The 26,674-nt window shown below is 37.1% G+C and overlaps 1 protein-coding gene across 12 annotated transcripts in view; it reads left to right on the plus strand.

Moving 5' to 3' along the window:
- HIPK3 (homeodomain interacting protein kinase 3) overlaps window positions 1–26,674 on the plus strand; it is an 87,211-nt gene that overhangs the window by 37,021 nt on the left and 23,516 nt on the right. For all 12 annotated transcript variants that reach the window (XM_026512150.4, XM_026512153.4, XM_026512152.4 and 9 more), the window contains exon 3: window positions 25,315–25,438. In XM_026512150.4, coding sequence (XP_026367935.1) covers window positions 25,315–25,438 — 124 coding nt within the window. The remainder of the gene's footprint in view (window positions 1–25,314; window positions 25,439–26,674) is intronic.

Genomic DNA, 26,674 nt, shown 5'->3' on the forward strand with positions numbered 1-26,674 from the left:
AGTTAAACATCTCATGTTTAAGGGTAGTTTTTAAATTGTGTGTATGAGTGGTGCCTGGGTGGCTCAGTCAGTTAAGCATCCAACTCTTGATTTTAGCTCGGGTCTCTAGATTGAGCCCTGTGTTGGACTCCCTGCTCAAGCGGGGAGTCTGCTTCTCTCCTTTTTTTTCTCCCTCTGCCCCTCCCCCTGCTCACGTGCGTGCTCTCTAAAATAAATAAATGAATCTTTAAAAAAAAATTGTGTGTATAAATGTGAATTGCCTGTTCATGTCTTTTGCCCGTATTTCTATTAAGAGTTTGGTCTTTTGTCCATCAGTTTTAGAGATCTCTTATACATATGGGGTGTTAGCCCTTTATTTGTCATATATGTCGAATTTTTTTTCATTTTGACTTTTTTGTGGTTTTTTTATTTGCCTTGTACAAAGTTTTTTGTGTGTGGTTTTTTTTTGTTTGTTTTGTTTTTTGAGAGAAAGAAAGGTTGTGGGGGGCAGGTGAAGGGGCAGAAGGAGAGGGAGAGAGAAAGAATCTTAAGCAGGTTCTACACCCGGCACAGAGCCATGCTGGGTTCGATCTCATGACCTTGAGATCATGATCTTAGCTGAAATTGGATGCTTAGCTGACTGAACCACCCAGGCACCCCCTGTGTGTGGTTGGTTTTATCAGTCTCCTCTTTCATTGCCTCTGGATTTTAAGTCATAATTAGAAGGCCTTCCCATTGCTGAGTTCAAAGAGGCATTCACCCTGTTTTCTTCTAGTACTTACTGAATTACCATTTTAAATATTTAGATCTCTAACTTATTTTAAGTTTATTCTTAGAATTTATGTGAGATGTGGATCTATTTTTTTTTTCAAGTAGCTAATCAGTTGTAGGGACTTTAGATTGGGTGGACAGGGAAAAATCTCTTAAGGACATAGTATATTAAACTGGGGCCTGAAGGGAGACCACCAACCAGAATGGGTGGACTGAGAGCCTTGGGCAAAGAAAGATCCTGTGTGAAGCCTCTGAGGTTGGAAAGAGTTTGATAAAGAATCTGAAAGCCTGCCAGTGAGACTTAGGCATAGTGGAACGGATAAAGTAGGGGTGTGATTTGAGGTTGGAGGGTAGCCGCCATGGTTTATGTTTTAATCGTTCTGGCTGCTATTTGGAGGGGGAAGAGGACCAGAATGAGAGTAGGGATAGGAAAACCATTAGGAAAGAGGCATTAAGGTAATGCACAGAGAGGACATGGTGGCAGTGGAAAGAAATGGATAGATTGGTGTTAGTGTGGTTATTTTGCTTTTTACTAGGATACTCCCCCTCCTGGGGAAAGATGCTTTGTTACGGTTGATATTTGTTGACTTAAATTATGTGTGAATTTAGACATGCACCTGACTTCTATGAATATCTATATCTAAATATATATTTAACACCATGTGTTAAAATCCACATTAGAACCAAACAGAAACAAACAAGACAAACAAAAGAACCTGGAAAACTCTCTATTACTGGTATTTTAGACCTGAATCAGAGGAAGTGAAATATAGCCTTTGAAATTTCTTTAAGCTAAATCATATTTTGTTTTTACAGCTCAGTTATTTCAGGCTGATTTGTTTTATAATTCCCCCAAATCGTGGTTAGTATTTATCTTCTAAAAATGACTACTTTTTGTTGTCATTTATTAAGATAAACATTTAAGGGACACCTGGGTGGCTCAGTCGCTTAAGTGTCTGCCTTCAGCTCAGGTCATGATCCCAGGGTCCTGGGATCCAGTCCGCATGAGGCTCCTTGCTCAGCGGGGAGCCTGCTTCTCCCTCTGCCAGCTGCTCGCCCTGCCTTGTGCTCTCTCCCACCCCTCCACAAATGAATAAATAAAATCTTAAAAAAAAAAAAAGATAAACATTTAAATAAAAATAGGCTTACAGATTACATTCTGTTTTGCAGTTTGCTTTTGTTTAATTCTATACCTGTGGTCTTTTTTTTTTTTTTCTTCCAATGTAAATTCTGTAGATTATTCTGTGAAACTGTTAAATAGAATTTTCATGTGTGAACTCACTTTCATACTAATTGAACAGGTTAACTGTAAAGAGACAGTTATAAGGCAATAGAGAAAATTTGAATGTCAGACGATATATTTTTTTTTGAATGTCAGATGATATTAGGGAATTATTGATTTTTTTATGTGATAAGAGCATTGTGGGGTTTTTTTGAGAGGGAGTAGGGGGAGGGGAGAGCATTGTCGGTTTTTTTTTTTTTTTTTGAGAGTGCAGGGGAGGGGTAGAGGGGGAGAGAGAATCTTAAGCAAGCTCCACGCTCAGTGCAGAGCCCAATGTGGGGCTTGATCCCAGGACCCTGAGATCATGACCTGAGCTGAAATCAAGAGTTGGATGCTCAACCAACTGAGCCACCCAGGTGCTCTGTTTTTTACTGAGTTTTAGGCAATCTTTTATTTCTTTTTTTTTTTTAAACATTTTATTTATTTATTCGACAGAGATAGAGACAGCCAGCGAGAGAGGGAACACAAGCAGGGAGAGTGGGAGAGGGAGAAGCAGGCTTCCCGCTGAGCAGGGAGCCCGATGTGGGGCTCGATCCCAGAACGCTGGGGCCATGACTTGAGCTGAAGGCAGACGCTTAACAACTGAGCCACCCAGGCGCCCCGGAAATCTTTTATTTCTAATGGGTGAAAAATGGAAATCTTGATTATTAATGGGATTCAAGAAAAACATCTTTTTACACTTTGTTTTGAAATTATTTCATCAAATTACAATTTTAGATATATTAATATTAATGTTTAGAAAAGAATGTTATCTTTCTAAAAATTGCTATATAATATTAGAGCATTTTTATACTTACTAACCTCTTTCTTTACATATTTCATTCTGAAAACATTTGTTCATACTGCTCCCTATATTAGAAAAACAAATTGGACTAGTTTGTAAGTTGTACTATCATCTTGAGCTATCAATTTGGTGACCAGAATTACTTTTAATATAGAATTTTTTTCATTTTTTTATTATGAGAAAGTATAACATAATATGTATCATCTTAAACATTTTTAAGCATGCAATTCATTAGTATTAAGGATGTTCACATTGTTTTAAAACAAATCTCTAGAACTTTTTCATCTTGTACATATGAAAATCTGTACCCATTAAACAACTCCCTTTTTTCCCCTCTCCCCAGCCCCTGGTCACCACCATTCTACTTTTTGTTTCTATGAATTTGACTACTTGAAATATCTTATAGAAGGAGAATCATATAGAACTTCTCTTTTGGTGACTAGCTTTTTTCACTTAGTATAATGTCCTCAGGTTTATCCATGTTATAGCATGTGTCAGGATTTCCTTCCTTTTTAAAAAAGGCTGAAAAATTCCATTGTATATTCCGTAGTTTGTTTATCCATTCTTTAGCTCTGGACATTTGGGTTGCTTCTACCTCTTAGTTGTTGTGAATAGGGCTGCTATCAACATGAGTGTACAAATATCTCTTCAAGACTTTGCTTTCAATTCTTTTAGCTGTGTACCCAATAGTGGGATGCTTTGATTATGTGGTAGTTCTATTTTTGTGATTTTTTAAATTATTTTGAATAAAAGCCTTTAATTTCAAAGGTTATCAGTTTTTTTCCCCTTGTTTCTAGGGCTTTGTTTTAAAGGTGCATATTGTCTCATGAATGTACTGTATAATAGGATGTAATGATAACATTTCTGACATCACACACCTCCGAATGTATGTGCCTGTCTGTTTTTGAGTCTTCAGCATTTTCTTATGAATGGAATCCATTACCGTGGATGTTATTAACAGAGTGCCTGCTGCCACAGAAGAGTGCCAGTTTGATGGCCAGTGAATAATTCAGGCATCAGCTGGTGTGGTAAGATTGTATTACTTAGGAGAGAGATCTAATATGTTAAACTTTGACATTAAAAACAACATATGTTTCTTTTGTGAGGAAAATGCTGAATTACAAAAAAAAATGTTGAATATATTTATCTAAAAACCAGTATACTAAATTAAAAATTATTCAATTAATGATTTTTTAATTATAAAAGTAATAGATGCTTACTATTGGAAAAAATTCAGTATTCAAGAAGGCTCTGAAGCAAAGCAGGAGCAATTTCCCCCCTTAATGTTTCCTTTAGGAAATTAGCATTTCCTAAAGACGTTCTATACCATAATTTTTTGTAATATATTTTATACTTTAAGCAGTCCTCTATGATGTATATTTTGTTTGTTTTCTCATAATGCCACAGGAAACCTTCTTGTATGTCCTTGGACACTTGTTTGATACATTTCCATGACATTTCTAGATTAATTGGGCCAAAGGGTATGTACATTTTGCTGATGGGTACTGCCAAATTTCCTTCTAGAAACATTACTTTGGCTTATAATATCACCAATAGTGTTTGAAAATGCTCTTTTCTTCACATTCTTGTCATCACAAGGATATTTCTGGTTTTTCAAATTGTTGGCTTTAAATAAGCAAAAGCCAAAATCAAGTTTTAATTTTTTTTATCACCTGCAGTACATGAAAAATGGTCTAGTGTCATAATGTCGTACTGCTGGTTGTTCTTTTTTATGTGGGGAATGAAAATGAACAGGGTTCATATAATAACAACATTTGTTGACTGCATAGTAACAGCCACTGTGCTAGAAACTTTTCATAATTACCCCTTACCCTTACAACAACCATGAATAGTGGTAATACTACATTTTACAAACAGGGAATTTGAGATTCAATATGTTAAGCAACCTGTCTAGGGTGGTACATAGCTTCTCATAAGCTGGAGAGGTGTGATTTGAACTCAGCTCTGCCTCTCCATTTTACCATGCTCTTTCTCCAGGGATTTTCCCTCATCTTCTTGAAATTCCTCTCTTGAAGGACACTGGTGACTTGTTTGTTAATCACTAGATTTGATGGATTTTTTTTTTTTTAAGCCCACATCTGGCTGGACTTCTGTCGTTCAGCACTGTTAGTGGTTTATTTTACTGAAACTTTCTTTGTTGGTTCCTAAACACTATACTCTCAGTTTTTTCTTTCACTTCTCTGACAGACTTCTTGTCCTTTTTCTCTCCTCTTAAATGAATACATTCTCCTGAATTCAGTCCTGCGCCCTTTTCTCATTCAATATATTTCCCTCTTGGCGATCTTACTCTGTTCCATGACTTCAGTTTGTTTAATATGGTAAGCTTTTAGACACCTTCCTGTACCCCTGACCTTCCTTTGAACACCTAATTTCTGTTTCTGGTTGGAATCTCCTTGAGCAGTCTCTGGATATTACTAACTCATATTCATGATTCATCTTTCTTCCAAAGATGCTACATCTTCTCATCTTCTCATATTACTGTATTAAGATTATTAAGCATCCAGCTCGTGGTTTTGGCTCAGGGTTGTGAGATCGAGCTCCGTGTCAGGCTCCATGCTGGGGGTAGAGCCTGCTTAGGATTCTCTCTCTCCCTCTTCGCCTTCCCCACATGCTTTCTCTCTTTAAAAAAAACAAACAAACAACAAAACATTATTGAAGAACCATTTCCCTGTTACTCAGTGTGGGAAACTGAGTTTTTGGCTTGTTTTTGTTTCCCTGTTATATATCTAGTCATTGTGTGACCAAATCCTAGTGATTTTTATCTCTGAAATAGCCTCACATGTAAATTTTGCCATACTTCACACTGCCTTATTCTGGTCTAGACTTCTATGCTAGGTTAGAAATTCATTTTTTAATAGTCTCTGCCTCTTGCAGTTTATCCTGCATTGTTAGGTATGTGTTATGGATTGATTTAAGAAATCACAGAACTATACACAGACATAAATACCTGAAATTTTATTTTTACTGCTTTGTGCTTTCTTACCCCCAGTTCTTGATACAGAGTGTACTTATCAGCAAATGTCACAAACTAGCGACCTCTTAGAAACCTAATTGCAGTGGTATCAAGAGTATGGCATGACTTTGGCCTTGAAATAGCCCTGTACAATTGGAAAAAGCTGACAAAGTAATCAAAAAGGTGATTCAAATACTTTAAAATGTGTGAGTAGAATGTTGTGCTAAGGAAGCTTTTAGTAGCTTTCAGTAGATTTTCGAGTACATGCCTTGATAACACGAGCCCTTGTATCTCTTTTCCTGTGTCACGAGTGTCTCTGATTGTCCTCTCTCTTCTTTGGTATGGAGCTGTTTCATATTGTAACAGAATGCTCTCTGGCATTGTAAATGTGGGGTTTTTTTCCTCTTTCCTTCCTCAGGGCTAAATTAATCATTAGCATTTCCTAAAGATAAAATATTTGTACTAAAGATACTGTTATGTAGAAGCAAATAATTTCAGAGTTGGAAACATTTACATAGACATTTAGTCTAACTTACGTTATAGAAGAGGCAACTGAAATCCAGTATACCTAAATGAGAATTGGTATATCAGCATTTATAAATAACTCTTTTAATTTTTACATGTATAAATATGGGTATGTTTGATTTTTAGTAATAACGAAGTAATAATAAACTTATCCTTTGAATCTAAGGATATAGCTTCTTTGTAAATGGTAAAACATAATTGCAGAATTTGGCAATCAGTCAGTCGGTTGGTGAAAGTTACCTGAAAACAGGATGTCATTTTCTTTTTTTAAAGATTTTATTTATTTGAGAGAGAGAGCGCGAGCGTGTGCAGTGCATGAGCGGTGGGGGAGGGGGAGAGGCAGAGGGAGAAGCATACTCTCCACTGAGCAGGGAGCATGACTGAGCAGGGAACCCAACATGGGGCTCTATCCCAGGACCAAGATCATGACCTGAGCTGAAGGCAGATGCTTAACCAGCTGAGCCACCCAGGCACCTGCAGAATGTTCATTTTCAAACAAAATACTTCCAGAAGTGTTTAGAAGGAGTAAACTCATTGAGAGAATTTGTATTTGAGTAATATGGTGGTGAAACTATGTAACATGAAAGAAGTATGTGTGTGAATCTTTTAAAGGTTTTGCTTGCTCTGAATTGCTTCTCATTAACATATAACTACTCTTCCAGAGAAAATGTCATTGAATTACTAAGAAGCTTCTAAACACTGCAGTATTCAAAAATATGATAGTGTTCCTTTTTTAGTGCTTGCAAGAAGACCTTAGACTTTTCAGTGGTTCATGTGAGGCATTAAATACAAAGTATTTTCAAAGAAGGATAGAACTGAAAAAAGAAAACAGTATACTTACCGTCTGTTGGTGCTAAATAACATCAGGTAACATTATGCTATTGTATTTATTCACAGGCTCATATTTATACATATGCTATTGTATTTATTCACAGGCTCATAATTCCAGTTCTGCCACTTAATATGGCAACTAGAACAAATTGTGTAACTTTTCTGAGCCTCAGTTTACTCATCTGTAAAATAATGATGCTAATAGCCACCTCAGAGTTTCTTGTAAAAGTTAAACTCCATAATGCATGTAAAGCACTTAGTACAGTCTTGGGACATTGTATATGCTTTATAAATAGAAGCTATTAAAAAAGGGGGGGTGTGGTTTAAAGGAAAATGATGCAGTGGTAGCAAGAGGATAAGGAGTCACCCAGTTGTTCCCTGGTGGCCTGCGTGGTGTATAATGTGCTGCTGTTCCTCTTCAGAGCAGAACCTTTGAAAGCTTTCATGAAATAACTGAATTTGTGTTAATAATGTCTAATGCAGCCATTTTTTGTAAACTGTTTTTTAAAGTATAAGATAGTATAAAGTACACAAATTTTAAGTTTACAGCTTCATAATTGCAGTGTGAACTAACCCTGTAACCACTACCCAAGTCAAGGTTATTGACTATTTGGGTGTTCTATTTTGTGAAGTTTCTTTTGCCTAACTTTCTGTTTGCTTTGACAGTCTTACTCATTTGTGATTTTTAAAGTGTTTGTTCTCAGTATAAAACATTTTGGAGAAATCCCTTCTTCATTCTGTGGCTTTTCTTAGAGCTGATTTAGGTGAATGCATGGACTAAATTTAATACATGGTTTCATTTTAATATGTAGTTGACCCTTGAACAACATGGGTTTGAACTTCATGGGTCCACTTCTATGTGGACTTTCTTTTTTCTTATTTACAGCACTGTAAATATATTTTCTGTTCCTTATGATTTTTTAAAAAAGACTTTAAGTAACCTCTGCACCCAATGTGGGGCTTGAACTTGCAACCCCGAAATTAAGAGTCGCATGCTCTACCGACTGAGCCAGCCAGGCGCCACATTTTCTTTTCTTCAGCTTACTTTATTGTGCGAATACAGTGTATGTGTATATATATGTGTGTAATTTGTATCTATAAAACACAAAATATGTATTTGTTAACTCTTTATGTTATTGTGAAGGCTTCTGGGCAGCAGTAGACTATTAGTTGTTGAGTTTTTGGGGAGTCAGAAGTTATACATGAAGTTTTGATTGTATGGGAGTTGGTGCCCCTAACTCCTCTGCATCGTTCAAGGGTCAACTGTAGTTTCATTTTTCAAAATACTTCTGATTAACACCATTTGTGTCCTATTTAAGAAATCTTCATCTACTCTAGGGTCACTAAGGTGTTTGTTTTCCTATGTTTTCTTTTAAAAGCTTTATTGTTTTACCTTTCACATTAAGTTAGATCTGCCATCTGTCTGGAATTGATATTTGTGTATAGTGTGAGGTAGGGATTAAGGTACATTTCCCCCTACGTAGATACACCTTAACTGAACACCATTTATCATCCCGCTGCACAGTAGTAACAACTTTGTCATAAACCAGGTGTGCGTTTATATGTATGGGTCTGTTTTTGGACTCTCTTGTTCTGTCCTTTCACTATTTTGTCTATTCTTGCACCAGTATCATAGTGTCATTACCATAACTGATAGTGTAAGTCCTGCTTGTCCTTCAGAGGATTGTTTCTGGTTCTTTGCATTTCTAGATGAATTTCAGAATGTCTCAATTATATTTTAATTTCTGAAGTATATTTTCCCCAGGTATGCTTTGGGAATTATTTTCTTTTAGCACTTTAAAGATGTTATTCTGTTATATTTTGGCTTCCATTATTTCCATAGAAAATTGGCTCTTTTGATGATGTGTGTCCTTTTTCCCCTATTTGGCTGCAGTTAATGTTTTTTCTTTGGTGTAAGCAGTTGACTCTGAGGTGTCTGGGTGTGTGTGTGTGTGTGTGTGTGTGCGCGCGCGTGTGTGTTGTTATGTGCTAAAATCAGGAATTTGTTAATTTTAAAATAAATTTCAGTTTTCTGGTGAAATTTTCTTGAACATTGTTATTGTTATTTTAAAATCCCTGTTATAATTTCCCTGGCTAGGAAAAATCTTTTCTTTCTTTACACTTGATTGCATTTCCTCTTGGTCTGGTACTTTTTTGTTTGTTTGTTTGCTTGCTTGCTTGTTTCTTTAGTATTCAGTCTTAGGTATGAAGAATTCTTGAGCTCTCCTGTTCAATATGGTAGTCCTAATCACTCATTACTATTTAGGTTTAAATTTAAATTAATTAAAATTAAATAAATTTAAAAATTCATTTCTTCAGTCACGTTAGCTACATCTCAAGTGCTCAGTAGCTGCATGTGACCAGTCCTGTCACTGCAGCAAGTTCAGTTGGACAGTGCTGTGTTAGTGACTCTGGATGGTAAAATCTTCTTCCAGAGATAGTTCTTTTTTATTCTGGAAACCAGGTAGAGGAGGTAGTTCATGTTATTGTCTATTTCAGTTTGCCCTTGTTCCTAGGATATAGCCCTTTGTGGTTTCATTTGAAAAGCTTCGGGTATTCACCAAGGCCCCTCTTCCTTGGTAGGTTCTGAATTCCAGTTTTTGTTTTCCCAGCCCAGTGGAATAGCTGTAGGCTAAATTTAGGCTACCGTTTTCTGTGGCACCCCCTCCCCCTGCCGTCAGTTGGTGACTTCCTCAAGGAAATGTAAGGTCAACTTTAATTTTAAAGTTTTCTCTTTGCTCTGGGATTCTGTTCCCTCAAGTCCTAGCTGTCTTGTCTGCTCTCTGATGACTTCACACTACTTTTTTTTTTTTTAATAATAGACTTTATTTCTTAGAGCCATTTTAGGTTCACAGCGAAATTGAGCAGAAAATACAGTGTTCCCATATCCCTCCTGCTTCCACATACATACAACCTCTCCCAGTATGACAGCCCTGCCCCCTCAGCCACATCAGTAAATTTGTTACAATTGATGAACCTACAGTGACACACAGCTATCACCCAAAAACCGCTATACACAGCTATTGTGTGTGTGTGTGTGTGTGTGTGTGTGTGTGTGTGTATGTGTGGCCAGTTTTTGTAGTAGTTCTCCCTGGGACTATTAATGCGATAGCAGCCAAATATAACTCAATATATTTGAAAACTTCTTAATGATTTCTGGCAATTCTTTGGAATTTTTATTTTTTGGGATTAATGGTCCTGGTAGGAAAGTATACAGTGTTAGGTATTTAGGGGAAAATATGTATGTGTGGGTGTTTCATATTTTCATATTCCCTTAAATTCTCTTGTTCTAGGTACAGACATTGCTTAATGTAGTTGGCCATTTTTGTAGGTTATCAGATATCTGAGGATTTAAAATGTATATTAAAATGGAATGTATTTGGGGAAGCATTGTGTCTAATTGAATATTTTGTGTTCATTGTACTTCCTTAAGGAGTGATTTCCGCTTATAAAATCCTCTGCCAGGGGCTGTATGAGTATAAAACCAAGTGAGAGGCAGCTCCTGGTATTAAAGACCTTATGTTCTTCTTAATAGAGAAGATAAGACACATGTTAACAGGACTGCTTGTAGAAGGCACATTTTATTTCTTAAGGGATTTAAAGGTTAAACCGAAGTTTCTGTTTGGCACCACCATTGATTGACTCTGTGACCTTGGAGAAATCACTCAAGCAGTCAACTTCAGATGGTTTTGGAGGGAAGGGATATTAATTATGTGCCAAGTACTTTACTTGGTTTTATTGTCACAATAATCTGGGAAGGCAAGTATATCCGTCATTGGCAAATGAATGAGTTGAGGTGGCAGTAACATTTGTAACTTGCCTAAGGCCTAGAGTTTTGTATGTAACTACCAGAGCTGGGATTTGAATTCTGTTCTCTTGTTACTCCAGAGTCTGTTGTTACTTGATTATACTAGCACATAACAATCTATTCTGAGAAGTATTGATAAATATTCCTTGAAAAAACTGACGATAGCAATATGTTTTCTAATATATGCTTTTAAAAATAAAGTGTAAGATAGCATCACTCCTGTGGTATTCCCGCAGAAAAGAGCTTAAACCTTGTGAGGAAACATTAAATAAACACAAATTGAGGGACATTCTGGAAAATACCTGGCCTGTATTAAAAAATGATAGTATCATGAAAACCACAAAAAATGTTGAGGAACTATTTCAGATAAATGAAACTAAAGAGACATGGGTCTGGGATTTCTTTATTTTTAAAAATATTGTTTGATATAAAGGAAGGCATTATTGGGATAGTTGGCAAAATCTGAATAATAGTATTGTATCAGTATTAATTTCCTGATTTTAACAAATACATTGTAGCTATGTAAGAGACTGTCCTTGTTTTTAGGAAATACACAATGAAGTATTTAGGGGTAAAGGGATGCAGTGTCTGTAACTTAACGCTTAGACGATTCAGAACAATTGTATTTGTATATGTGTATAAGAGAAGATAATACAAATGTGGCAAAATGTTAACATTTGAGGAATCTGATTGAAGAATTCTTTGCATTATTTTGCAACTTTTCTATGAGTCTAGAAGTATGTCAATATAAAAAAAAAGTGTGAAAAAATAGTAATATTCAGTAGTTCACCCCTTTTCCACTGTTTCGCTTTTTGCGGTTTCTGCGATCCGGCAGGAAGTGATCCCCCTCCTGACTTACTGTCAGAGGGTCAGTACGTTATAATGCCTGCATCATTCACTTCACTTCATCTCATCACATAGGCATTTTATCTCACATCATCACAAGAAGAAGGGTGAGTATGGTACAATAAGATATTTAGAGAGAGAGAGAGAGAAAGAGACTACATTGACTTAACTTTTATTATAGCATATTGTTATAATTATTCTATTTTATTGTTAGTTGTTATTGTTAATCTCTTACTGTGTCCAGTTTATAAATTAAGCTTTAGCATATGCATGTATAGGAAAAAAAAGGTATATATGTATACATACTGGTTATGTGTGTGTGGGTATGTGTGTGTATAGGGTTTGGTACTATCCATGGTTTCAGGCATCCACTGAGGGTCTTAGAATATAACCCTCATGGGTAAGGGGGGAATACTATATTTGCCTAACTGTTAAAAGATTACTGGCCTTTAAGAGATGGTATGCTCCAGGGGCATCTGGGTGGCTCAGTCAGTCAAGCGTCCGACTGTTGATTTTGGCTCAGGTCATAATCTCAGGATTGTGAGATCTAGCCCCAAGTGGGGAATTTGCCTGTGATTCTCTGCTGCCCTACCCCTCATTCATGCACCTACCCCCTGCTCATACACACCCCCTCATGCGTGCACTCTCTCAAAAGTAAGTAAATAAATCTTTTTAAAAAAGAGAAAGAAATGATATGTTCCAGAGTGCCACCAGATTGTGTAAGATCATCTGATGAATCAATGCCTAACCTTCTACTTGCTTATTAATGCATAGGTATATGGTCCTATGATTAGTAATGCATTTGCAATAGTTCATAAAATAAAGATGATTTATCTATGTGGTGTTGAGGAGCTTGGACTCTCACTCAGCCTGCATAGGTTTGTTTACAAGCCCTGCTACCCACAGAGGCTTTAAAAAGTTGCTTCTGTACTTCAATTTCCTCATCTCTAAAATGGGATAATACAGTACCTACCCCAGAGGGTTTTGTTAGGATTTAATGAGATAAGTGTAAAACATTTAGCATAGAATCTAACTCCTAATAGAGCTCAATAAACATTTTTTGTCATTTTCAGTAATTATGATAAAATTATAAAATTGAATCATTTGGGGCCCCTGGGTGCCTCATTTGGTTAAGCATCTGCCTTCGGCTCAGGTCATGACCCCAGGATTCTGGAATTGAGCCCGAGTTGGGCTGGCTCCCTGCTCAGCGGGGAGCCTGCTTCTCCCTCTCCCTCTACTGCTGCCCCTACTTGTGCTTGCATGTTCTCTCTCTCTGTCAAAGTCTTAAAAATTGAACCACTTATTGCAATTAAATATTTTTTGTTGTCTGATTTAGTTTAAATACACCTTATAGATTATGAGCTTCTATTGGCACATACTGATGACACACTATAATTTTAAATATATCTCATAGTTAAATTTAGGAAATCTTGGGATTGTTCTGTACTTCCCTCCTAATCACCTGTAGAAGGGGGATAACAACATTTATCTTGTTAGCTCATAGAATAAAATGTTTGAACAGGTTGTAAAATACAAATGCAATACAGATGTTAGATATTAATAATATAACTCATATATATGATAGTTACATATTGATTTTTTCATCCAATAGCATGTAACCAAACATATAAAGAACAGACACATTCAAACTCAGTTGTTTTGTTTTTCCTTTATTTTTTACAAGTATTTTTCATATTCCCCTCCCAATTCAGCTCCTTTGCTTCTCTGTCTTGATATATGTTAATAATAATATTCTCCATTTTCTCTTCCATATCATGAGAATTTTTGGTCATCTTGCAACTCTTCTTGGTAGATAAAACATGAAAGATATAGTGCTGTCTATAAATGGATTATGTTTCTGAGCCTTACCTATCTTTACAAAATATCAGCTGTTGATCAGTCATAGATGTGCAAATTAGTGATGTATCCATCTTTTTGGACATTGGGCTCTAAATGCTATTTGGCATATTGGTGATGAATATTAAATCTTTGCTGTCTCCTATCTTCTACCTCTCAGGTTTAACATTTAATAGGTTTTGAAATTATTTATTATTATTGCTGTTCTTTGTACTTGGAGCTTTGATCTGGATCATTGTCCTGCATGCTTAAAAGATTAAGTGGCCTTGCAATAAGGATATTTTTAATTGTGATATTTTTAGCCCACCACTTAAGCTACATTTGAATGAGTGTCTATTCTGAGAGTGTGTACTTTGATTACACTGGAACATGTTATTGAATAGTTTGCTATTCCAGTCATAAAAACAGTCATCGTGATTATCTAGTATTCTATAGTGGTATTATTGCCTACAGCAACAAATTTTTTATCATGTTAAAAACATTCATAACTTAGAAAAGTATTTCGTTTGTTTATTTATTTATTTATTTATTTATTTATTTATTTATTTATTTATTCGACAGAGATAGAGACAGCCAGCGAGAGCGGGAACACAAGCAGGGGGAGTGGGAGAGGAAGAAGCAGGCTCGTAGTGGAGGAGCCTGATGTGGGGCTCGATCCCACAACGCCGGGATCATGCCCTGAGCTGAAGGCAGACGCTTAACCGCTGTGCCACCCAGGTGCCCCTAGAAAAGTATTTCTAAAAGTGGTTGATTGTCTCTTTGGAAATTTATTTGCCTTTCTCAGAGTGTTGAGGTTTTTTTGTTGGTTGTTTTAAAAAAGCACCATACTGCAGGATACTGAAAAGAGTGCTGATCAAGCTGGAAATTAACTCACTAGTATATTTTAACAGTCATTCTTCTGTTAAAGTTCCAGTTGTAGAAATGCTCTTTGATATTTTCATAAATTTTAGTAGCATTCTGATTTGGAAGGATCGTTAGAGGTCCCTCCAGTGTAAGTTCCCCTGTTGTGCTTACAAGAATCTCTTTCACAGGCTTCCGTAAGGACAGAGAGGCTCTAAGATGCACCTCCAGTGTTCTTTCTTTCCAGAGGCAGTATATTCCTACCTCAAAAACTCTCACTAGAAGATTCTTCCTTACAATAAAAGGAAACAAGGTTCACTTAACACTGATTATGTAGTCTAACTTGATGATAATATTGGAAACAAGAAATCCTGTAAAGTCCAGGTGACTGACAATTTTTTTTAACGTTAGTTTTTTATTGTATATTATGAGGTGCTTGTTTTAAAAACAGAACATTGTGAGGGGCTCCTGGTTGGCTCAGTCGGCTGAGCCTCCTCAGGTCATAATCTCAGGATGGTGAGATTGGGCGCCACTTTGGGCTCTGTGCTTGAGATTCTCTCCCTCTCCAGCTCTGCTCCTTCCCTTGCGCACGTGTTCTTTCCTTCTCATAAATAAATAAATAAATAAATAAATAAATAAATAAATAAAATCTTTTTAAAAAACCCAAAAACAAAACATCGTGGAAATGTATACTTTTCCCTCCCCTCGTCAGGTTGATTCGTCACAGTTAATTGCCAGTAAAACTTGAGTGTGTATCCTTTCCTAGGTGATTGTACTTGTACAAACGCACGTTTACTGATGCTTGCATTTTATAACTACTTTGGGTCTTTGCTGTCTTTTGCTAGGTACGGGGCTTCGACATGTAAGAATTTATTGAATGCGTGATGTTGAACTGATACTTATGAGTAGATGGTCAGATCCACTGTTGAGCTCATTTCCTAATTGTTTCTGTAAAAGGATATTATAGTCATCTTTGGAAACAGTATCTGCCAAAATGAGAGCCCTATTTTAACTAAGATGTATCTAGCAGATGACTGTGTATTTAATGTGAAAGATTATTTATGGTTAAGATGAATAAATGCTTAAAGATCAAAGGAGTAAAATGTGAACTAAGTTCTTTACGTAAGTGTATTTATATTTCACATTTCCTGGTTAGTCTTAAAATCAAAGGTGATATGTTTAAAGAGAAAAGAAGAACACTTTTAATGATAAATATAGTATCCGAGTGGGAGAACTTCCAGTAAGACAAAAATGTGATAGTTTCAGTAGTCCTAAGAATTATTTATGTTAAAGTATAGTAGTTAAAAGTGTGGATTCCAAAGTCATAAAACCTGGGTTCGAATCCCAACTGTATCTTGCACTAACTGTGTGGCTCTTAGGCAAATTACTTATCCTAGTGTCTATTTCTTTATCTATTAAATGGATTAGCAGGGCTATCAGATGGGTTAATACTTACAAAGCATTTAGAGCATTGCCTGGTTTATAGTGTTATGTAACTGTTTGATGTTATTACTATTATGTATTTCCTAAAGGATTTATACAGAATGAAAAGTTGGTTTAAAAAATGGCAGCAAAATCTTTTTTTTTTAAATTGTCTTGGAAAGCTAAAGACCAGTTAAAAAAAAAAAAAGCACAAACAGATGTTTTCTCATGTTATGTAACTATTAGAAACATAGATCAGTTAGTATTTTCCTATTCTGTGGGAAATACAGCTAGAGAATAACTTTAATTGAACTGCTAAAATGACTTTGGTGTTAATTTCCAGGTTTTCTATTTGACTTTCTGTGTTTCTTTCAGTCACAAGATTTTATAATTTAAGGTTGTATAGTATAGAGAAAGGCTTTTGAATCAGGCATTCGAAATCTTTAGTTCCATCACTTTTGGGTAACTTGGGGCAGCGTATCAGTTATCTGTTGCTGTGTGGCAGCTCCAAACTTAGTTGCTTCAAAAACAATGATTTATTATTTCTCATGATTCTGTGGGCTGGCTGTACTCAACTGAGGGCTTCTTCTGTTTTACGTGGAACATTTTGTTTACCAGCATTTTTTTAATCTTGGACAGAAGAACAATGCAGAAATCTGTTTTTCAGAACACTTCATTAAATGAGATAATGCATTAAAAGTTATTTCCATGATGCCTGGCCCTTTGTTAAAGCTCAGTAGATGGTGGGTTTTTTCCCCTCTAGTCGAAACTTTTCAGCTGTCCCTAATGCAAAGTGGCTGGCACTTAAAAGTCTCTCAGTTGATACCTGTTTGGCTCATGCATTTGATGTAACAAAAATATTCTTAGCTTTTTCAAATTAATGAATGTATGCTAATAGCTCCCTTTGGTTGATCAGTTCATTGCACAAATAATGATTGAGTGCCTACTATCTGCCAGGCAGTTTTCTCAGTGCTGGGAATATAGCATTGAGAGAATTAAAGTTCCTATCCTTGGGGCATTTGGCTGGCTGAATCAGTAGAGTATGCAACTCTTGATCTCAGGGTCATGAGTTTGAACCCCATATTGGGTATAGAGATTACTTAGGGAAAAAAAAGCTCTTGCTCTTATGGAGCGCATTCTAGTGGGGAAGGGGAAAAGATAATCAAACATATATATTGGTGGCAAATGCTACAGAGAACTATAAAGCAGGATAAAGGAGGAAAGGTGAGTTTATGTGTTGGCAGGGGCTTACTTTTCTATTTAATGTGGTCAGGGAAGGCCTTTCTAATAAGATGGTCCTTGAGCAGAAACACAAAGTAAGAGTAGAGAGGTTAAGTCATGCTATTCCTTCTGCCTGGAATCTTCTCCTAGATAAGTGCAAAGGTTTAGAGGCAGAAACTGTGGTTAGAAACAGTAAGGAGGGGGGCGCCTGGGTGGCGCAGTCGTTAAGCGTGTGCCTTCGGCTCAGGGCGTGATCCCGGTGTTCTGGGATCGAGCCCCACATCAGGCTCTTCCGCTGGGAGCCTGCTTCTTCCTCTCCCACTCCCCCTGCTTGTGTTCCCTCTCTCGCTGGCTATCTCTGTCAAATAAATAAATAAAATCTTTAAAAAAAAAGAGAGAAAGAAAAGAAACAGTAAGGAGGCTAGTGTGGGTGGATCAGAGCAAGCAGGTAAGATAGTGATAGGAAATATTAGATGTAGCGAAGGGCTGAATCATGTATGACCTTGTAAGCCATTGTAAGGAATTGACTTTACTCTGAGATAGGAAGCTATTGGGGGATTTTGAAGAGAAGTGTGATGTGTCTAACTTGTGTTTTAAATGGACCACTCTGGCTGCGAAGTTGAAAATAGATGGTAGAAGACGGGCAGAAGCAAGAAGAACAGTTAGGAAACTTTTGCAATTATCCAGATGAGAGATGATGGAGGCTTGGATTGGGGTGGTAGCAGTAAAGGTGGAGCAAAATGGTCAGATTCTGGATCTATTTTGTAGATGGAGTCCATGGGATCTGATGATAGATGTGGGAAGTGAGAGAAAGAAGAGTCAAATTTGATTTGCCCATGTTATGAGCCTGAGAAACTAAGGATAAATTTATTATTTCCTGAGATGCAGAAGAAGTGGATTGGGGGGAATAAGGAGTTCTTTTTGAATGTGTTTAGTTTGCTATATCTAAGAGACACTCAAGGGATGTCGAGTAGACAGTTGGATACCTAAGTCTGGGGGTAAGGAGAGAGGTCTGGGTTGGAGATACATATTTGAGTGTGTTGACAATAGAGATGCTATTTAAAACTCTGTGATTGGATGAGATCACCTAAGGGAAGTGAATGTAGATAGAGAAGATGGATATCCAAAGACAGAGCCTCCAGAATTTAAAGGTTGTGGAAGTGAGATGGAACTAGAATTCTGAGAAGGAAGTGCTAGCTAGTGAGGTAAAGGGGAGAGCAAAGAGTGGTGTTGTGGAAGACAGATGCAGACAGTGTTTAAAGCAGGAGAGCCTAGTCAGCCATGTTAGATGCTGCAAGTCCAGTAAATCGAGGATGTGGCAATGCAGTGGCTGATGGCGACCTTGACAAGAGCTGTTTTGGTGGAATGGTGGGGTAATGAAAGCCTGATTAGAGTAAATTGAATACAGGGGCAGAATTGGAGGCAGCGTTTCTAGTGCTTTCAAGGACTGTTATAAGGGGGAAAAGGAAAGGGGTGATGGCTGATGAACAGTGTATAAACAAGATGGTTCTGGAGAGAGAGAGAGATGAAGAGGGCTGGGTGGAGGGAGAGAGTGGGAAATTGGTGGAGTGATATACTGCAGTGAGTGAGTCTGGGTGCCTTAGATAGAAGCACTGACAGATGCAAGTGGGCTAGTAGATGTGGTGATGAGAAGGTGGAAGTTTCTTTCAAATTCTGTCTATTTTTTTCAGTAAAGTAGGATGCAAGGACAACAGTCCGGAATGAGGATGGGGAGGAGGTGGTGGCTTGAGAAGAGAGGAGGTGTGAATTCGGACAGTGGGAGGATGAATAAATTAGGGGAATGTATATACTGTTTTACATTTTACACACATTGTTTTATAGGTAAAAGTATAAGATTAGTCCTTTAGATAATCCTCGGAGAATGTAGGGTTGGTAGAACCCCATCTTTGAAGAAATGAAATGAAGGTTCAGGTAAATTACTTGCTGTTGGAGGGAGAGCTAAGTGCTTATTCTTGAGTGTTAAAAATATAGCTCTCTTTAGATGATTTTCATTGTTTGAAATCAGTGCCTCCTTACCAGACTCCAAAATTTGTCTTCCCAGAGCTTTTGTGCATAGATTCGCAGTTTTTTAGTACCAGCATAGCATGATGTTCTCATGAAACTTACCCGAAGGGAATTGCACCTGTGACGCACGCTGTTGTATAATGGATTGCCAGTATATGGGCGGGAGGTTCTTCTAGTGCCCTAGGGGTCTGAAAAGGGGTAGCGCAATATTAACTCGATTATAAATGTTGCAGCATTGAAAACAGTAGAAAAATCAGTAGTTCTTTGAACACTAGCACTCTCCTTTCCGATTGTGACTTTCTGTTCGGTCAGAGGCATTTCTGTCCCGGACTGGCTAGTTCTATCTGAGGTGGCGCTTGTCTTTGGTGTGCGGCCTCTGCTCTGACCTCCTTCGGTACTGCAGTGTATTCTTGCGCCGCAGCGTGGTGAGCTGGTGCACGGCCTCTCTTGGGTAACTTCATATTGTTCATAATAGCCAGAAGAAGTGGAAGAAATTCAGGTGTCCATGACATGATGAGTGGCTAAGTAAGTGTGGTGTATCCATGCAGTGGAATACTATTCAGCAGTGGAAGTGAGTGATGTACTGGCACACGGTACAGTCTCGAAACATGCAAGTGAAAGAAGCCAGTCACGAAACATTCCTTTCTGTGATTCTGTTTGTACAAAATGTCCAAATTAGGCAGATCTAACAAGACCAAAAGTAGAGTTGTGGTGGCCGAGGATGGAGAAGTTTGGGAGGAATGGAGAGTAAATGCTAATGGCTATAGGGTTTTCTTTTTGGGATGATGAAAATGTTCTGAAATTGATTGTGGGGATGGTTGCACAAGTCTGTGAACACACTAAAAACCATTGAATCATACCATAGCTTAATAAAACCGTTATTTTAAACAATGCAGTCTTCATCTTCTATCTCAGAAAAGACTGTTGTCATTGTAGTATTTTTATCTTTATTGAATTTACCATTTATTTACCTTTTCCAAGTTTGTGCTGCATTTCTCTAGTATTTTTTTAATGTCAAAAGCAGAGAGAAGTGTGTAGATAAATACGTGGTATAGAAGTATCATCAAGAGAAGCCTGAATGACTGTACCTCTCAGTCTCAGAGAGTGATGTTACCTACCGGAACCGTCAGCTTCTGGCCCTTAGCTTGGCATTTCAGAAATTCTTTGATTAGTGTTCTAGACTTGACCAGACCTGGGTGGTTCTGCCACTAGACTCACCAGAGGCTGAAGTGTATCAGCATTATGCTAATTTTTTAAGTTTAATGAGAAGTGAAGCTGTTAGGCAGACTAGATATTCACACTGGCCTAACCAGTGTTCTTTATGTCAAAAAGAATACTCTGTAAGTTAGGAGTATGAGCAACATTTTCTTGATGGCCATGAAATCGTCACTTCAGTTCATAGTTTAGTGGCATTTGCAGTGATGACCCAAGGCATCTCTATTATAAGAATGTAATTGTTAGGGTGCCTGTGTGGCTCCGTTGGTTGAGTGTCTTAACTCTTAATTTCTGCTCAGGTCTTGATCTCAAGCTTGTGAGATTGAACCCCACATGTGGCTCCCCACTCAGCGGGAGTCTGCTACAGATTCTCTCACCCTCTCCCTCTGCCCCCCCTTTAAAAAAAATGCAGTTGTTCCTAGAGCTAGACATACTGAGTTCTTAAATTGAGATACCCTTTTTCCTAATGGGGCTGGGTTTCTTCTGCCAGTAATTGAATTTTCAACTTACAAAAGTAAGTAAAGATGAGGTAAAGCAAATAAAATATTCCATTAATAGTCATCTTTTCTGAATGACAGTATTTCACTATGTTCTTGTTTGAAGTATCGACTGCCAACGTTCTCTTCTTCTCTGGCAAAAGTCCCCAGAGTTCAGTTTATGTAGTTAAAAAAATTTTTTATTTTCATCTTACCCACTTTACCCTATATTTTATATTAGTGTTTCAAGGTTTCAGAAAAGTAGAAAGGATTTATTCTTAATGAATATTGATAAATTTGATTAAAAGCACATGACAAAAAATAACAAAAAAGAAGCATAGCATTTTAGATATAGATTGCCTTTGTTACCATATGACCTAATGTTTTTAGTTTGTGGGTTTGACACTTCTAATTGTGAGTTTTTATTTATAGAGTGGTGAGCAAGAGGTTTTGTTATACTCTCCATTCCATAGACATGTTTAATGTGTGACTTGCCTGGTCTCCAAAAGTACAAATGATATCTATTCCCTGTTATATCCTTAACACCACCACGTTATAGGTGCTCAGAAAGGAGAAAAAAGAAGTGAAACAATTTCCTTTAGGAGTAGGACAGATTTTTTTTAAGAATGGTCCACATATTAGAATCCCTGTTACAATCATTTTTATCCAAAAGTATAGTTAGCCCAGGGGAAGAATTTGAGAGCCAATTAAGATATAACCAGAAAACTAAGCTTTCTTCATTACTGACAGATGGATATATTTTTCTTTCATGCATAATTAATTTTTAAAGTTTTTTGTGAGACTGGCTGGTGGAGCTCTGACATTTCTGGCAGCTTCATCTAGATTGTGAATGCCTTACGGTATTGCTTCCCAACCTTCTACATTGATCCGCAGAGAAAATGGTAGTATCTGTGGCATGCTAGGGTAGACTGGAGGGAGTTTGGGCACATTTAAATGGGATTTGGTGAGGAAATCTGTTGTATTTTCTTTATGATATATATGTATTTGAAAATAAAATACAGAAGGTGGGGGAGGATAGTTGTGGCAGGCATGGAATTGTGTCACTCCGATTCCCCTTCAAGAGAACCTCCTGTGGGGAGCGCACTTGCTGCTGATCTTCAGATATGCGTCCCGGCTGTTCTAGCCAGTGACCAAGCCCCGTAGGTGTACTAGAGCTGGACTGTCTTGATGGCGAGCTCCTCCAGCAGGTCATTTTTTGCTTAGGGACTCTGAGGCCCCGCCAAGACTTTCTCCTAACAGCGCTGTAGGGGGAAGTTTTCTCTGCCTCTCCCTTTGCCTCTCTCCTTGCGCATGTCCGAACTGCTCAGGGTCTGAGGGCTGTCTCCACTGCTCCTGCCTCCTCTCCCTGCCTTCCCCCAAGACATTTCTTGCACATCTAATCTGCTTTTCTGAAGACCCTAGCTGACTCAATAATACACTGTGAGTTTGTGTAAAACTTGCAGTTAAAATTCTTACTTTAAAATGAGAAATTTGAGTTTGCTTCCTTGAGTATAACTTCTGTATCTCAAGTTTTATGCTTGAAGTGGCTTTATGCAATTCCTGGTCTAGATTTTGAAAAGATGTCTCTACATTTTTGTCACCATCAATTAGAAATTTGGCTCATTCATTAAATGGTAGCAAACGGCAGAAGGAATTCATTGCTCTTTGTCTAGTTGACAGAAACTCCTTTCTTACTGTTAATCAGGTATCAGAGAATTTCATTCTCGTTAAGTTGTATATCCTAGGCACCATCATTCTGTTACTTTTCTTTCATTGCCAAATACGCTATTGAAGTTTCCAATAGCCAATTTCAAACCCCATTACTTTTTCATAGTGAATATTTCAAAATAATCATAAAACTCTTACTACATGGTTGTAGATCTGTTAGTCTTAATAATTCTTCAGAATTCAAATTAGTACATGAATAAACATCACTAGTGAATCTCTTTTTATTCCATACTTCTGAAACTTTTTGCTTTGAATCTTTTTTAGTATGGTTAATACATACTCTTTATTAACTCTTGTGGCCATTTCTCTTTCTTTCTGCCTAGACTTCTGTTCCTCAAGGCTTAGTTCAAACCCATATTTTCAAAACTCTGATGCTTTCCTTTGTGTGACCCAACCTGTGTAGGAATGATTTATTTGAGAAATGTTTACTGAGTGCATTTTCTCTGCTCGGTTCTGTGTATACCATAGTGAACAAAAAAGGGTAAGATCGCCTCTTCTTTTGTACGATATCGTGAATATTTAAGAATGATAACTTAGTGTAACTTGTTTTTTCCCTTCTTTCTACACAATTTAGCATTTGGTTATATCAGTATAATTCACATGTTTATATCTGTACTAATACTTAAGTATTTTGTCAAAAGAATGAAAGCCTTTTGTAACTATGTTCTAAAGATTTTTTATGCCTCATAGCACATACTTGTTTTTAACAAATGCTAGTGAATTAAGAGCGTATTGAACCTGAGTATTAATTATAATAGAGATGTCCAGGAGAGGACTCACTGGACAGATCCTAAATCAGTGGTAAAAAAAAAAAAAAACACAACAAAAAAACAGCTTTTTAATTACCCCTTGAACTTATTTTGGTCAGAAGAGCTATAGGGAGAAGGTGGAGCAATCTTCCCATTGATCTAACTACTTGAGCCTGGGGCTTTGGTTCTCAGCTTTGGCCATGTATTGGAATCACCCTGGGAGCTTTACAAAAATACTGATTCCCAAGTCCCTCCCCCAGAGTTTCTGATTTAATTGGTATGGAGTGTGGCCAGGACCAGGTGATTGTAATATGCGCCTAAGATTGAGAACCGCTGCTTTAGGAGATAATGACAATCAGCAGTCTCAGTTAAAGAAATTAGCAGAAGCCTTATTTTGTCTAACTGTATATAATACGAATACTGAGAGAGCCTGGAAACAGTGCCATCCCGGTACTAATGAGGACCCATAGCTCGTTGAGGGAGTTGTGACTGGTCAAGTCTGAGAAAATTAGAGTATCAAAATAGATAATTACAGTAATGGATTATAACTCGTTGAATAAAATAGGATTCTATTAATTTATACTCACATAGGCAAATAAATGAAGTTGAAAATTTGGTAAGGAATGGCTTACACATGTAGTCTCAAATTGAAATCCTGCAAAGTACTTAATTACAGAGGGAAAAGGAGGAACTCAATAGTGGAAGTATCTAGCAGACACCATGTTAAATAATCAAAGTGAACATTGTCAGTACTGGAACAAATCAAAATTATATGCCACATGACAGCACATCATGAGAAAAAGTATCACTTCTGTCATACTCCTCCCAAAGATTTATAACCCAGATCTAATTATGAGGAAACATTAGGCAAACCCACACTAAGAGACATTCTACAAAGAACTAGCCTGTAATATCTTGTGCCAAGGTCGTAGAAATCAAGGAAGGACTTGAGGAACTATTCTAGAAGATAGGACAACTAAATGAGATGCATGGTTCTGATTGGATCCCTTTGCCATAAAGGACATTCATTATTAGTATAATTGGCCAAACTTGGAGTCTGAGGCTTAGATGGTAGAGATGTATCAGTGTTCATTTCCTGATTTTGATGATTGTATTGTGGTTATGTGGGGGAATAGCCTTCTTTGTAGAAAATACAAAGTATGCAGTTATTTGGCAAATTACTCTCAAGTGGTTCATGAAAAAACCCATTCATTGTATTGATCTTATTTAAATTTGAGACTGTTTAGGGTAGCTATGATTGTATGACTCACTTTGGAATTACATAGCTGTATGTGAAGCCTCTCAGAATCTTAATTTTCTCATGGAAAGTCATGTGAAGTAGCACATAATTTGCCTGGGCATGATATTTTTCATGGAATACATTTTCCATGTAATCGAAGCTCTTCAAGTGCTGAAATGCTTTCTATCTGTCTTGATGCCTTGTATTTTTCTGTCTTTTAAAGCAGAATACATTGCACATGGTCTTATCTCTTTCAATGACAAACAGTCCTGATTTTGTGAATATTTATTATTGTTTTCTAAAGTAATATCTAGGTCTAGATCCACTTTTAGCCTTTGGGCTTGTTTTGTTTTGCTCTTACCTCTCAATGTCTGCTTTTCATTTCTGTTGATACCAACAGTGCGTATATTTCATAGTTTGCCAGTTGTCTTTCTAGTGTATTATTTCTAACCTGTTGTAGTCTCAAAGACAAGATCTGTGCTTTTTCCTCTTTTTAATATGTTAATAAAATTCTCTATAAGGTTAAGTACAGAGATTTTATCCTAGTGATGGTTGTACTCTTCATACCCTTGTAAGCTTAAGATTATGTCTAAGCTTCAAAGAATTCTGAAAAGTGAAGGGTTAATATAAGTAGAAGCACTACTCTGTATTTTACTAACTTTTCTTAGAATGTCAGATGAAATAAGATAATTTTAAAGGAAAATCACTGTGGTTTGTTTTGTTTTGTTTTTTTAATTTCAGAGCTCCAGAGATTATATTGGGGTTGCCATTTTGTGAAGCCATAGACATGTGGTCATTGGGATGCGTGATTGCAGAATTATTCCTTGGATGGCCGCTCTACCCAGGAGCCTTGGAGTATGACCAGGTAACAAAACTGTCATGATAGATCTAGATAGGATGTAAAGAATTGGTAGAATGTCAAGAAAAATAATAGACTAATAGGAATACATTTCCCCAGGTATATAATACCTGTGAAAATCTTTTTAAAAATAAAATGACAGTGGGTGCCTAGTTGGCTCAATCGTTACCCATCTGCCTTGGGCTCAGGTTGTGATCCTGGGAGGGAGCCCTGCGTTGGGCTCCCTGCTCAATGGGGATCCTGCCTCTCCCTCGGCCTCCCGATCCCCCTGCTTGTGTTCTCTCAGTCTGTCAAAAAAGAAAAGAAAAGAAAAAAAACCTTTAAGATAAAATGACAAAACCTGAGATCTTAGGGAATTTAAATTCAAGATCTCAAAACTGTAATTGATTTTTAAAAACCTTTTTGTAACAGCTGAAGTAAGGTTTCATAAAGAAAGTTACAGTCCACAGGCTCCAAAACCAGTTTTGCAAAAACGCTTTTTGTATCATTTTTATGCTGTAGACATTTAAAGGGCTGGATTCGGTCCATTTAAGTAATAAAGCTACACTTGGGTGACAAACTTTGTTGATGGATGAAATGTCAGCCACTCCCAAGGAATAAAAGGCATCGTAACTATTGATCTTAAATCAACAACCGTTACTGGGCCTTCTTCAGTATTTTAAGCTGTTTATGAATGACACTGGAAATCTAGTTTAACGTTATTTAAATGATTCTCAGTAGAATCCAGCAAATTACCATTAAACACTTTTTTCTTTTCATTCTTTTTTTTTTTTTTAAGATTATATTTCTTAGAGAGAGAGAGAGAGCATGAGCAGGGGGAAGGGGCAGAGGGACAAGCAGACTCCCTGCAGAGCAGGGAGCTGGACACGGGGCTCAGTCCAGGTCCCCAAGATCATGACCTCAGCTGAAGACAGACGCTTAACTGACTGAGCCACCCGGATCCCCCCTTAAACACTTTTCATGATAGTTTTCAGTTATGTTCATTAGCCTCTCTAAGCTATTAGACAATGATTGTTGTTTACTATTTTCATGTGTTTTTGTTTTGTTGTGTTTTAACACTGAGGTTCCTTTTGGAGTAATTTAATCAGTATTATTTGAAAAAGTTTCATAGTATCTTCCTTATTAGATATATAATCCTATTTTAGTGGAAAACGTTAGTCAAAATTAACAAAATGCTTAAATCAGTTTTGTGTTTCTAATAGATAAATCTTTTTATTTAAATGATATACTATTTAACTTTTA

This window comes from Ursus arctos, unplaced genomic scaffold (genome assembly GCF_023065955.2).
Source record: "Ursus arctos isolate Adak ecotype North America unplaced genomic scaffold, UrsArc2.0 scaffold_23, whole genome shotgun sequence".
Lineage (NCBI taxonomy): Eukaryota > Metazoa > Chordata > Mammalia > Carnivora > Ursidae > Ursus > Ursus arctos.